Below are 13217 nucleotides of genomic sequence, written 5' to 3'. Positions count from 1 at the left end.
TCTTCCCTACATGTCACACCCGAGCACCTGTGTGTGCTTCATGCTACATGCTGAAACTGATGAAGCCACCTCAAAACAGAACCAAATTTCAGAGCTGTTTTTCTAAGTCACAACTACAAAAATGAATGGCAAAGGAGCCAGAGCAGCAGTGCGATGCATATTTTCTCACCCATAAAGTTGTCAGCTGTCCATAGTTGCTGTTGAGAAGCACCAAGAAGCACATAATCAGGAGCATGAACTACAACATTGTTACTCAAAGCCTAATAAGGTTGGTGTACAACAGGGGCTGGTTTGGGTGTCTGGGTAAGACTTTAGGTAACGTTTTATGTAGCTTTGTATTTGAAAAAAGGTCTCATTTTTGGCAGGAAACTGAAACAGTGCCTGTGGCAACAGCATGTTCAAAGAGAAACAAAAATGTGCAAGTCATTTTTGCCCTGCAAAAGGAGAAACTTAAAAATGTTACTTGTGAATCTAGGTACTACTGTGTACTTCTGGACCCATAATGAGGGGTCTTAGTGGAGCTCTGGGTTTCTGACTCTTCAACCTTCTCTTCCCTTCTCAAGTCTTTGAGATTTCTATTGATCTATCTTCACATCACAAGGCTGGGATTCAAATTACTCAGGCTTTTCTATGTAAGCTCATAACAACACCAAACTGAGAAACAGCCTGCTATTCCCTACTGGATGGCAAATGAGATAAAAAAAGGAGGCTGTTCACACTTTTTTCACTCTGATTTTCATACCTCTGCTTGAGCAAATCCTCCACATCTTTGCACATCTTCTTCCCCTCCAGCAGCCGCTGAACGAGCACCTCGTAGCCAGTGTGGAAGGTGAACTCCTTGCACTGAAGTCAGAAAGAAAAAGTAATAGCTGTTCAGCACATCAGTTCCTCTTACCTTAATTCTAATTCTTATTTCTTAATTCCTCTTACCCTGTTTCTAAAAAGAAAGGTCAGAGGCAGCTCAGTACCAATGTCAGCCTGTGGGGCAGTGTCTGTGCCACCTGGTCAGTGGTGTTTTCATAGCACAGGCAGACAGGATTTCTGTGTTCTGCTCCTGCTCCTCCCACTGCCTCCCAACAGGATCAGGACAAGCCATTTTTCCACAGGGAGCCTGAGTTAACCAGTACAGAGTGATAATGCTATTGGAAATGGAGTGGTGAATGTTTTCTGAGCTTTATGTTACAGCATTATGGTAAAATCACGGGCTGTGAAACCATAAAGGGAATGAGTGTGTTCCTTCCCTCAAGCAGTTTATCTACAATACAAGCCCTTCCATATGAACTGAATGCAGTTTATACATCCATCCACTGTCCCCTAAGCAGTTACCATTTAATAAATGGGTTACTTTATTGCTCTCCACCACCACTGTGAAGAAGACAGCTGTTGAAGTTTTGGTACTTGGAAAAGATCCTCTGGCAAGCAACTGCTGGGCACTTGAGCTTGTGTCTTTCTCCCTTGCTGCTGGGGCTGGAGAGAAGCAGGGGAGCTCTGGGGATGAATGGAGGTGGTTGATGGCAGCTCCACCAGGTGAGGTGCTGCTCACACAGGGGAGATTTGCAGATCTAGCAACAATTTTTTTGGTTCTTCGAGAGCTAAGATAAATTTCTGCAGACAATCCCTGTAAACCTACAGGCTGTAGTAACATTTCCAGGGCTACAGCCCATTGTTAAAGCCATCACCTCTGAAGAAACAGGATCTCAAGCCCAAAACATTCGTTTTCCTAATGTTTCCAAGGGCAATTTACACACACATCACAGGAAGGGATCCTGCTGTGAAATAAATGAGAAGCAGCAAGTTTTGCCATTCAGAAAGAAAAGTAGGAAAGGTTCTTGATAATACCCTGGCAATGGACTTAGCACTTCCCTCTCTCTATTTTTTTGAGGACATTCCAATGGCAGAAGGCATCACTGCTGTAAAAAAATTACTATAAATGGCTCCCTCTGCCTGGCAGAAACTCTGATCAGATGCTCCACAACCAGATCACACCCCCAGCATTTTAATTGTACATTTTCAGATGCAATCAGCTATATCTCATAGCTGTGTACACAGCTTTCTTGTCCCAGAAATGCTGCCCATGAGGTAAGTGACAATATCCTGTGGGTTGGTGTCACCACAGCAGTCAGCCACTGCCACAGACAACAAAGGCAGTGATAAGCTCACTGTGAAGTTAGTCTGCCTTTCTGTTCAATGTCTCTCTTTGTTCAGTAAATGCTAAAACTCAACTGGTGCCTTTCCCCACCTCTTTTAAACTGGTACAGTTGTTACACTGAAAGGATGACAAATTCTTTATGTCTGAGAGAATGCTTATTCAATTCCCTAAACAGAGAATGCAATCCTAACTTGTTATCAACCCAAAACCATGCACAGCAGTGTGCTGGGGCAGCCTGATGGGCTGAGTCCACTGGGGATTTCCCCAGGCCTCTGGAAGCATCACTGCCTGCCAGGCTCCTCTGGGCTTTGCTGGCCCTTGCAGAGAGATTTGGCTCCTAAGGAGAACCCCTACTACAGACACTCATTTAATCTATCTTCATTTTGGGGGCCATCCATCTCAAAATTTTCTTTCTTGTCCTCCTCTCTGTTCCCAAAGAATGTGGAGGCCCTGTTTCAGAAGCAGCAGGGTCAGAAATGCAGAGCAGGGCTCAAAGGGAGCAGCTCTGGCTGTGCCCTGAGCAGCTTGTGTCACCTGCAGAGGGACAGGAAACGCCACAGCCAGGGTGACACAAGTGTGAGCAGCTCTGGTCACTCACCCTGCAGCACTGCTTCTTAATTTCCAACCACAAGGGAGCCATGAATCACTCAGGCCTCAGCTTACTTGCACAAATGTTTCCCTTTCATTTCAACAGCTCTATTTCTTTTTTCACGTGTTGTACAACTGCAGCCTCTCTCAGACTGTCCTTGAATCCAAACAAACCTCCTCTGCCCTTTCCTGACATTCTGCTTTGTCATCCTTGATTCCCATGTGTTGTTATAGCACCTGTTCAAGGCTGAATAAATCCCTGTTGGACAAGGATGATGCTTTACCACTCCAGTAAAGACCAAGTGATGCTTTGTACCATGGCATTAATGTCAGCTCTCAAAGAAACATTTTTGATCCATCAGAGGATTGTATTTGCCTTCTTTCACTATCAAATCATGGCAGTGGCACTTAAATGAGCTATGATCTACAGATATACCTGCAATTCTCCCCTCTCCTGGTATTTTATTCAACAAGGTCTCAGAGTATATTGGATTTTTTCACTACTGATCTCTTACTCCCATTTTGTACTTTGAAACTTTGATTTTTATCTGTATTCTGTTACCCCACGCTTGAAGGTTATCAGATACCTCCTGTACAATATTTCATTCTACCTCTTTGTTTCAAGCACATCTATTTCCAGCCCATTCTTCGGGTCTTATGGCAGGATCCAGCACCTCCCCCAGATCAGTGTCTTTGCCCATTTTAGAGTTCTTCCCCTGCTCTGTCTGTTCAGCCCTGTTTTGTTTTTATCTAGTGTCTTAAGGATTTCCTGTGCAGCACCATAACTGACCCCACATTTACTTTGTCAAGACAATCAGACAGCAAGATTGGATCTCATTAAACAACTGTCTAGCCTTGCTAAGCTGTCTCGCCTCTATTCTATTTTCCATTTACCATTTTGTGTTATAATTAGCACTCTCATTGAGTGGTTTTGCAAAAGCTGTTAAGCTGCACTAGTCAGGCAGTGCTTGGTACTTCTCAGAAAGGATTTTGTTATGATTCTAAGAACTAATGAATACTCAAAGAACTATTTAGTATTTTTCAGAAATTAGAAAAAAATCTTTAATTAGACAATAAATATAGGCATTAAATGTGTAAAACCTCATTTGCTTATACTAAAATCTAGTTGCTTGGAAGAGGGTGATTTGACTCACTACCAGTAATTTCTCTCATGGCCAATAAAAGGATTCTGCTTGGTCAAAGCGTGTGTGGCTGTGAAAGAGGATTTAATCCTTGTTGCTAAAAAAGATTAGTTATTCCTTGTTGTCCAACAGGCCTATAATTACCAACAAGAAAGTGCTTGACAGGGATTTCAGTGTTGTGAGCAGAGTTGTGCTGTCCTGAAATTCACCCCCTAACTCTGCACGTGTGCTCTGCTTTCTGCCTGGGGATTTTCTTCTTGTTTTCCTCCTGGAAATCCCCAGTAAAGGAGGGGCAGCCTTTCCTCCCCTCTGCCCAGTGATAGAAGTTGCTTCCCTCCAGTGCAACGAGCAGCACTGTTCCTTCAGAGACAAAAGAAATGTGGAGGGGATTATAGGAATGAAACCCTATAAAATTCCCTATAAACCCCTATAAATTACAACTCCTGTGCTGTAGTTCAAGCAGAACAGTTTTTCCTGGAGCACTTGAAAGGAGGCATGGAAGCCTGCAAGCAGAGTTGATGACAGTGAGCACACTGGGATACCCATTCTTCTTTCCACTTCTTTTTCCTTCTGAGGATGAACAATGCTGCTCCCTCCCATCAGCATTTCCTGTGAGCTCTGTGCCTTGGGACTGTGCCCTGTCCCTCCTGGTAGAGGTTTTTCCATGGGTAACCACCCAGGCAAATGCTGGGAGTTAACAGTGGCAGAGATTATTCTCTGAGCTGGTTCCTGCAGCCATCAGGGAGAGGCTCTGAGGATTTTGCTGCAAGGGAAGACGGGCAGTGTCAGTTCCCTGCCCAGAGGGTAGGAAGCATCAGGATTGCTGGGGGGTGACATAATTTCTTCTTCTGGTGGCACCAAGCTGAGTAACCTTGTGTCTTTAACTCCCTAAGGATCAGCCTTATTCCAGAACTTTCCTCTGAGCCTCATGCTGCTGGGTGCTCAGAGGGAACTGCATGCAAGGCTTTTTGAAGTACAAAAGTTTACATTTTGAAGTGAAAAGGCTCCTATTGTAATAATATCAAGGAGGAAAGCCTAAAATGCTGTGCTCGTTACTGAAGCAGCTCTTAGTAGCTTTTCCAATGGACTGAACTGAAGGAAAATGATCCAAACTCAGGTACAAAGCACTCATGGCACACCCTGCATGTCCAGCTGGTGATGGTCACAGTGACATGAGCTCATCTGGCCATTGTGTCTGTGGTGAGGCAACTCTGGGCTTTTCTGCTGTGGCTGCTCTCCTTGGAGCATTCCTAACCATGCTGGCACCTGCCTTGCCCACCCAGGGCTTTGTTCAGAGGTGTTTTACACAGCCCAGCCCAGAGCTCTCCCTGCTCCTGCAGGATGAGCCAGCTTGGCAGCACCTCAGCATCTCCCCAGGGCAGCCTGAGCTGCTGAGGCTGTGTGTCCTGTTTGGGGGGTGCCAGGCTCCACCTGGGCTTGCTGCAGGGCTCTGGGAGCTCTGCCTGTCAGCAGGAAAGGGCTCATCCCAGCACCTCCAGCTGCAGCACCTGCTCAGCTGCTTTCTGCAGGGACCCAGGAGGTGAGGGACAGTGACCGCAGGGTACAGGTGGGCAGTGGCACCTCCCTGATGGGCAGGAAGGGCTGGAATAGGAAAATCTCCACAGCAGACACTGGGTGCATTGCTCAGTACCCAGCAGGACAGTGCTGAGCTGATGTGGTGCTAAACAGAGCAGAATCCACCCCCAGTACCTGCTCTGCCTCTCTGGGGGGCTGGCACGAGCAATGACAGCCACAGCAGAGCTCTCAGGGCTTCCTTCAGCCTAATCTGCCCTCATTTAGGAATTATTTGAAATGTATTATCTGCTAATATTAAATAAAATCTTTTAAACCCCCTCCACTTTCTCTGAAGTTTCAAAGTATTTAGTTATTAAATTCATTCCTCATCTTGGTTCTTAATGATATTTTACCAAAGCTTGTATCAGAAGTGTTCTCACATGGTTGTGGACTGAAAGTGCTAAATGCTGCTACCTGATCCAAATAAACTATTAGTACAGAATTTTCAAAGAGAAAAATAACTGAATCTGTAATGGGTATATTTGGAATTTTTCTCTAAATCAAAATGGTTTTGCATTCATATCTTGTTTAGTTGTAACAGTTTTAGTAAAACAAAAACTTAAGATCCACTTTTCCAGAGTTAAAAAGGAAATAACTACTGGTGTGAGGAGGAAGTTTAGAGAGAACAGGGCATAGTGAAGTTTTGAACAAGCATCATTTTGACAATATTTTTTCACCTGTCAGAAAAAAATCCTTTCTATCCACAGTGGTATCACACATGATATCTCAGTCCTGGACTGAAAGTAAGTTGTTCTGACTGAGTTAAATCAATTAATTGTATTCTTGCATCATACCACTGGGTTCTGACCCTGAGTGTTTCAAATCTTGTTCCCTTGTTCTGCCAGTCTCCTTGTCAAGCTCTGCCAAGGGCTTTGTACGTGTAGAGGAGCAGCAAACAGACCTAAACATGACTTAGAATCTCCAAGTACCTTGGGCTGGATATTTCCTGTCATGGCATGGCCTTTCACTGTAATTCAATCACTTGTTTTATGTTTGGTGGTTTTTCCCCTGGTATACTTTAAAATTTCCTAGTGTTTTTAGAAGTATGCTCCTGATAGAAAGTGTTTTGGGAAGTTTCCTGCTGTCTTTGTGCACTCCTGGAATGAACAGGACAGCAGTGAGCACACTGCTGTGTGTGCTGCAGTCCCCAGTGCAGCTCTTATCTCGGGGTGCCCTGCTGTGATAAGAGCTGCTTTGCTGCTGCTTCCTGTTCCTGTTCCTGTTCCAGGGCTGCCTCCCAGCTCTGCTGCACCACAGGGGCACTCAAAGAGCCCTTTGCAAAATCAACCCCAGCTTTGCAGCCTGGCCCTCCTCTGCCTGGACCCAGCAGCTGAAAGGGCAGCTCAGCATCCCCACTCTGAGCTGAGGTCACTCGTGGGGGAAGGTCACCATGCCCAGAACAGAGCGGGGTCACATCGGAAACCTCTCACCAAAACCTTCTCCCCTGGCCAGTGCTGGTGTGATATGAGGCCTTTTTCACACATGGTCATGTCATAATCAACTGCTTAGTGGGTTTTAAAGCCTTTGCTCATGCTGTACTCTGTAAGAGTTCCTTCTTCCTACCGGCTGAAATCAGTTGGAATGGATGGGAATGTGATGGGTGCTTGTGCTTTCCAAGACTGACTGCAGAATTTATACGAGCTTAAAAAAATCTATTTTTTTAAAGTATTGATTTTTTTCCCCCCACATAAGCAGAAAAAGCAAGGAAGAGTAGGTGGGTTGAAGCTGGCTGTACAAGATTTCTGTCACTTCTTGTAAATTCACTCTTTGTGTATCAGAAACATAAATGTTTGCTCAGGATGTAGGCAGGGACATTTCGGTGATAATTCCACTTGGGCATTTTCCACAGCTTGAGCTTAGTTTGCAGTTTTGCTGCAGTCTGTTACCTAAATCTGACATGCAGTACCTTTCATGGGCTGCAAATGGTATTTATTGTCAGAAAATAGCAGAGAGGTGAACCTTGAATGGAACCTTCAAAAATTAAAGGGAAAACCACTGCCTCTGCAGCATTCCAATTGCTGGGCTGCTGGGCTGCTGGGCTGCCTCTGCCACTGCCCCTGCAGCGAGATTCACCAGACTTCAACCCTGCAGCAGCCAGGATGGTCAGAGGTAAAACTGAAATTGAGATCCACAAACTATACAGGAGCAGTGCAAGTGACACTGAGCAGAACAGTAACTCCCCAGTGGTCTTTTGCTCTTGACCCTGTGGGTTTTCTCTGAGAAGGAAACGGCTGATTTCAAGTTCTGCTGACACAGGAATTTGCTCCTCAGCTTCCTGAGCCCTTGCCTGTAGCCACATTTCTCTTCACAGGGAAAAGCAAGTCACAATTCTTCCCAAGAATATTTCTGGGTTTCACATTCTCTGAACCTCAGAGAAAGGAAAAAAAAATTCTTATCATTTGCTGTGCCTGTGTTTGTGCCAGAGTAGAATGCAATATGGAGATTGTTTACCCAAGGTGATGAGGTTTTGTTTCCTTGGCCTATCAGGGCCAAGTGTGTGTGTGTGTGTGTGTGTGTGTGTGTGTGTGTGTGTGTGTGTGTGTTGATGTGTTGGGACTGTTGGTCATGAGATTCTGGGCAGTTGTGTGCACACTTGAGTGCTTGGCAGATTCAGTTTAGATGTAATCTAATACAGTGTAATATAGTATAGAATAATATAGTATAATAATGTAATTAATTAGCCTTCTGCTATCAATGGAGTCCTCCTCGTCATTCCCTCCTCTGTTGGGTCTGCCCTGCAAATACTCTACTCGCCCTCCTCCCTGGCATCCTGGACTGCTCATGTGTTATGTATTAGGCATTCTTACAGTCACAGCATATTGTTTGGCTCTCCTCATGTTTTAATGCCCCCTGATTTGCACAGATCCAAAGTGATGGCTGCACAAAAGCCTGCCTCACTTTTGCAGGTGGTTTGCTGGCTGGCAGACTCATGGCACACAGGGAACAGCCTTGGAAAGTCTCAAGAACACTGCTTGTTCTTATTACCTCTGTTTTATGTTGTCTTCTTAATGATTTGATTAAACATTGTTCTGAGTGCAGTTCAGAGCCCCAGTGCTCCTGGGCCAGCAGAAGGAGAAAGGAGCCAGCAGACAGATATACATCACAAGAAAAACCATGATGAAAAGCTAGGAATCCGTTCAGGAAACCCATATAGAACAAACTTCTGGAACACCTCTGTGATGGGGATAATAAGAAATGGGACAGGAGGCAGCAGAATCCCTCACCAGTTTTTAATGGGAGCTTGATGTGGTTACATGACACAGGTTTGAGGTGGCAGCATCCCTTTGTATTTTCTCCATATGACTTCAGACAGCAGCTAAATCCATAAATTAAAGGGGCTTCTCCTTGGGAGCCAACAGAGAGGCCAGAAGTGAGGATTTGCACCTGTCTTTCAGAAGGCACAGCACTGTTGCCATGGTCCTTCTGAAACATGACAGATAAACCTGTCAATGGTAAGATCAGATGTTCCTTCAGTCTTCTACTGAGTAACATTACCTTCACAAGAGAAACTGGAAGAAAAATGAGGAGAAATAGAATATTACAAGTAGAGGATACTTCTGTTTTACACAAAATAATGGTCTGAGATTACTTTTGTTTCTATTCCTCTTTGGTTCATCCACTTCCAGTTTCCTTCTCTGTTATAAGAGGTCTCCTCACCTTCTACAAGCACTGTGAGCTCAGTCCCAGACCACGGTGAGTGAAACTGAAACAGCCCTGACTTGCTCAAGCACAGAGGTAACTGTCCACAGGTCTTACAGAGCCACTGGAACCAGACCTGCTTAGTTAGTACACTAATTTATTAAAAAACCTCAGTGTCTTTCTCCTCCTTGTCTTAAAATGCTTAGAATTGTTTCCTGTCAGTTCTGAAAAAGGCATTTCATAAAAGTCACTGCTGAACCTATGCTCCCTTTGTTACTGGTCACCTGGCACATGGGGAAGGGTAAAACTTCAGGAAATATTCCCAGAGTCTTGCTGTAGAAGGGGAATGAATCAAAGATTGACGTCACTTCTTAGTAAAGATTATTTCAATATCTACATGTTACCAATTCCATTTCACAAGAGATCTTTGCCACCTAAATGACAATTTTCAACATATCCGATTACTCAACATGACGCAACATTCTTACACTCCATTAGTGTCTGATTGAGACACCCCTGCCACAGCTCCACACCACCCCCCATGTGCTGCCTGTACAGGGAAGGGGAATTGCATTTCAATCTCTTTCTCCAGCTGCTTTATGTGGGACTGAACCTGGTGGCACGAGATCTCCAGGCTGCAGGCAGTGGCTGTGGGCAGGGAAAGCTCCAGTGCCTTCCCCTGCAGAGCTCCCAGAACCACAGGGCTTTAGGAGCCTTTAGGAGTTCTTCTCCTCCTCCTCCTCCTCTCTGCTTAGTAAATGCACCTTCATTCTCCATTGGCACCCTGGTTTTTTGAGATTTTCTAAGCCTTCTGATGTTGACATTCTTGTAACAAACTTTCTCACACTTTCTGTAAATAACTCATTGTTTTGCATTCCTTTATGGAGGAGGAGAAAGTTGATGGACTGTTGGTTTGTCCGGCGTCATTGGAGAGGTGGCACTGTCACCCTCCAATCCACTGTCACTATTAGAAAACTATAAATGTTAGAGTCAGAAAATAAACTTCCCTTTTTTGTTCACCTTGAGAACAGTGGTGTGAGCTTGTGTTCTTTCATGTCCTATAGGACACTCCATCTCCAGAGAGAGCCTTTACCAGGTGAGAACTTTTTCATGAAAGCTCAGCTTCATCTTCCAAACCAGCACCCCTACTTCCAGAAAAGCCATGTTTTCCCCCCAAAAAAGATTCTATCAGAAACCCACATCCTAACCAAATGTTCATCCAGGCTCTTGCAGTGGCAGGGCCCTCCTTTCCTTCTGCTGGTGCTCCTGGGGCTGTTTGTCAGCCCTGGTTTGTTCATAACCATTCAGTAACTACAGCACCTACTGCAAGGAGCATCAAGTGATGAGACTCAGACCTCAGAGCTGCTGACCACCTGTTTTCCTTTTTGTCTTTGTCCCCACCCTTTATTTTTTAATTTTTCTTTCATATTAGGAATACATTAGGCCTGGACAAATTGAGAGCAGCACAAAATAGCTTCTGGATTTAAAGAGCTCCTACATTAAAGAAAAAAAGCTTGTGTTTATTTTTTCATTTGCTCGGAATGGAACCACAGGAGTTGGTATCTCTAAGCTAGCCTGAGCTGGTACATTTTCACTAAATTCCCAAGACTGTTGCCTTTCATTTCAAGCAAAGATAAAGTTGCATGAGGAGCTATGAGGAACTTTTCAATTCCTCAGTCTTGTTCAGTGACATTTTCCCACCACTTTAAAGAAGTACTAAACTCTATGTACAGTAAGGGAATAATTCTCTGGGGAACTGAAAAGCTATTGGGATCCAGATGTGTATTTTCAATGTGGGCTTTTTTCTTCACCTTGACACCCTGAGCAAGGTTGAGTGATCTCCATGCAGAGCTGTTCCCCTAGCCCTCACCTCATCTCAGCCCCAAATCCCCAAATTCCTACTGAGCAACACAGCAAGCTTTGTACAATATTGAACTCTGGCTGCTGAGAAAAGTTTTATTACAAAACCTAGATTAAACTGGAGATGAAACCAGTGTTTTCTGTGCCAAATTCCCACTGGAAAATTAAATCAGATAAAGGTCTTCTTGAGCTAAAGGAGCTGAAATATAACCAAGCAGCCTGACTTGCCTTCCATACAAGTATGCAATGAGTGCTACTGGATTGAAATTCCGAGTGTTCCCTTGTGCCTAGGAAGCAGCCCAAGTTCAGGGTCTGCAGCCAGTGACTGAAGAAAGAGAGGCAGCTCTGCAGGAGTGTCAGCCCAAAGGGAGGAAAGGGACAGGCTGTGAATCACCCAGTCCTGTTGAAATGAGATTCCTAGGGACACTCTGAGATTCACCCTGGAGAAGCTCTGCTGGGAGGAGAGGCTGAGGGCTGGCACTGCTCAGCCTGCAGAAAGGTGCTCAGTGTGTTTAAATTCCTGTGGGAGGCAGCAGGGGAGATGGAGCCAGTGCAGGGACACCCAGTGACAGGGGAAGAGGCAACGAGCACCTGTGGAAATTCCAGAAGTCCTGTTTAAGCACAGGAAGGTTTTGCTGAGAGGTTGTAGGGGGATACATTATGGGTAAATGAAGGTGGTATAGAATGTAATCTTATCCCCCAACGAGTTGTAGCTGGACCAATTAGCAAAGATTAGGAGCAGGCCTGATGTTAACAGGCCACACCTGTAGCCAATAAGAGCAGTGGTATAAAAGAGTGGATTGGTGGGCTCTGCAGTCAGATGGCTGCTGCAAGGCCCAGGAACAGGCACTGCTTAGAGGAGCTGCCTGTGGGAGATATTGAGGAGGTATGAAACTCTGGTGATATGGAATCCTTGCACTATAATGATAATAGACCTCTTGATGTATGAGACAACAAGAAGTGGTGAGACACAGTGTCAGTTTGCCCAGAGAGGCTGTGGAGTCTCCACCTGAGGAGATGCTCTGAGCTCTGCTGTGACTGGCCCTGGGCTGGGTGAGGCTCAGGAGATGTCCAGGGGCCCCTCTCAGCCTCGGCCACTCTGTGACTCTGCCTCAGAAAATGCACTCAGTGGGGTGCTCCAACAGGCCACAGCACACCCTCTGATCTCTGAGTGAGGCGCCATTTCAAGGTAGGTGTGACAAACACTCTTCAAGTGGTGGTGGTTAGATGTAGCTGTGTACATGTGGGCAGAGTCCATGACTCACCTATTCCATATTTAAAATACAGACTTGTGGCACACTTAAAATTGGCAGAAATAAGAATCCTCCCCTCCCCTGAGCCCAAGTAAAATCAACCAACTTTTGCAGAGCAGGATGGATCAAAACAAACCAGATACAGCTGTGTAAAAATATTAATGAAGTTGTCACAGTGACTTAATTCATCAATCAACCAATTTTAATATTCAAACCTCTCAGTTGTAACATGGTCATCAGAAAATTATAATTAAGTGTATTTAACTGTCTAATTATTTCAGTCATTGACCCAAAATGAACTCTCTGTTAGTCCATTCATCTAGTGTTAGTTCATTTGAGCTTCATTTTAGCTGTTGTGCTGCTCAGAAGTGACTTGTGAAGCACCAGTGTTTCCATAGTCACAATGACTGCTCAGGTTTCCTGCTTGTAATTTCCTCTGGTTTCAATGACTGTTGTGATTGCTCCCCCTCTACGGGTTCTCAATGCCTTAGGGAGCCAATGTCCCTGAGCAGCTGGGGAAATGGAGGAAGAAATTACATGTAAAAAAAGAGTAGAGTAGCCTCTTCTGTGGAGATGAAGTCAACTTCACAACAAACACAGACATCAGCTGGGCAACCAGTCCAACTTTTCCAAGCTGGTTCCCCCTTTATTCCCCATTTCCACACGTCCTGCAGCAATGAGTTGGCCCGGATGTGACCAGCACTGTGGCCACACCTCTGGAGCTCAGGGAGTGCAGGACCATGGCCATGCCTCTGGAGCTCAGGGAGTGCAGGACCATGGCCATGCCTCTGGAGCTCAGGGAGTGCAGGACCATGGCCACACCTCTGGAGCTCAGGGAGTGCAGGACCATGGCCATGGCTGTGCCTCTGGAGCTCAGGGAGCTCAGGACCATGGTCACACTTCTGCCTCTGGAGCTCAGGGAGTGCAGGATGTGCTGACAGCAGATCCCACCTGTGTGCTGTTGTGCAGGGAGATGATTTATCGTAACCTGCCTTGTGTCAGTAGGGTCAG

General features: G+C 45.3%; 1 protein-coding gene across 1 annotated transcript in view; it reads right to left on the bottom strand.

Moving 5' to 3' along the window:
- Positions 1–13217, bottom strand: part of PSTPIP1 (proline-serine-threonine phosphatase interacting protein 1) — a 47360-nt gene that overhangs the window by 30298 nt on the left and 3845 nt on the right. The window contains exon 2 of the mRNA XM_054272881.1: positions 743–843. Within this exon, the coding sequence (XP_054128856.1) occupies positions 743–843 (101 nt within the window). The remainder of the gene's footprint in view (positions 1–742; positions 844–13217) is intronic.

This window comes from Melozone crissalis, unplaced genomic scaffold, assembly GCF_028551555.1.
Source record: "Melozone crissalis strain CALT ecotype California unplaced genomic scaffold, PUWL_Pcris_2 ptg000014l_1, whole genome shotgun sequence".
NCBI classification, from domain to species: domain Eukaryota; kingdom Metazoa; phylum Chordata; class Aves; order Passeriformes; family Passerellidae; genus Melozone; species Melozone crissalis.
Note: the sequence above shows the minus strand (reverse complement) of the source record. Positions and strands in the feature narration are given on the sequence as shown.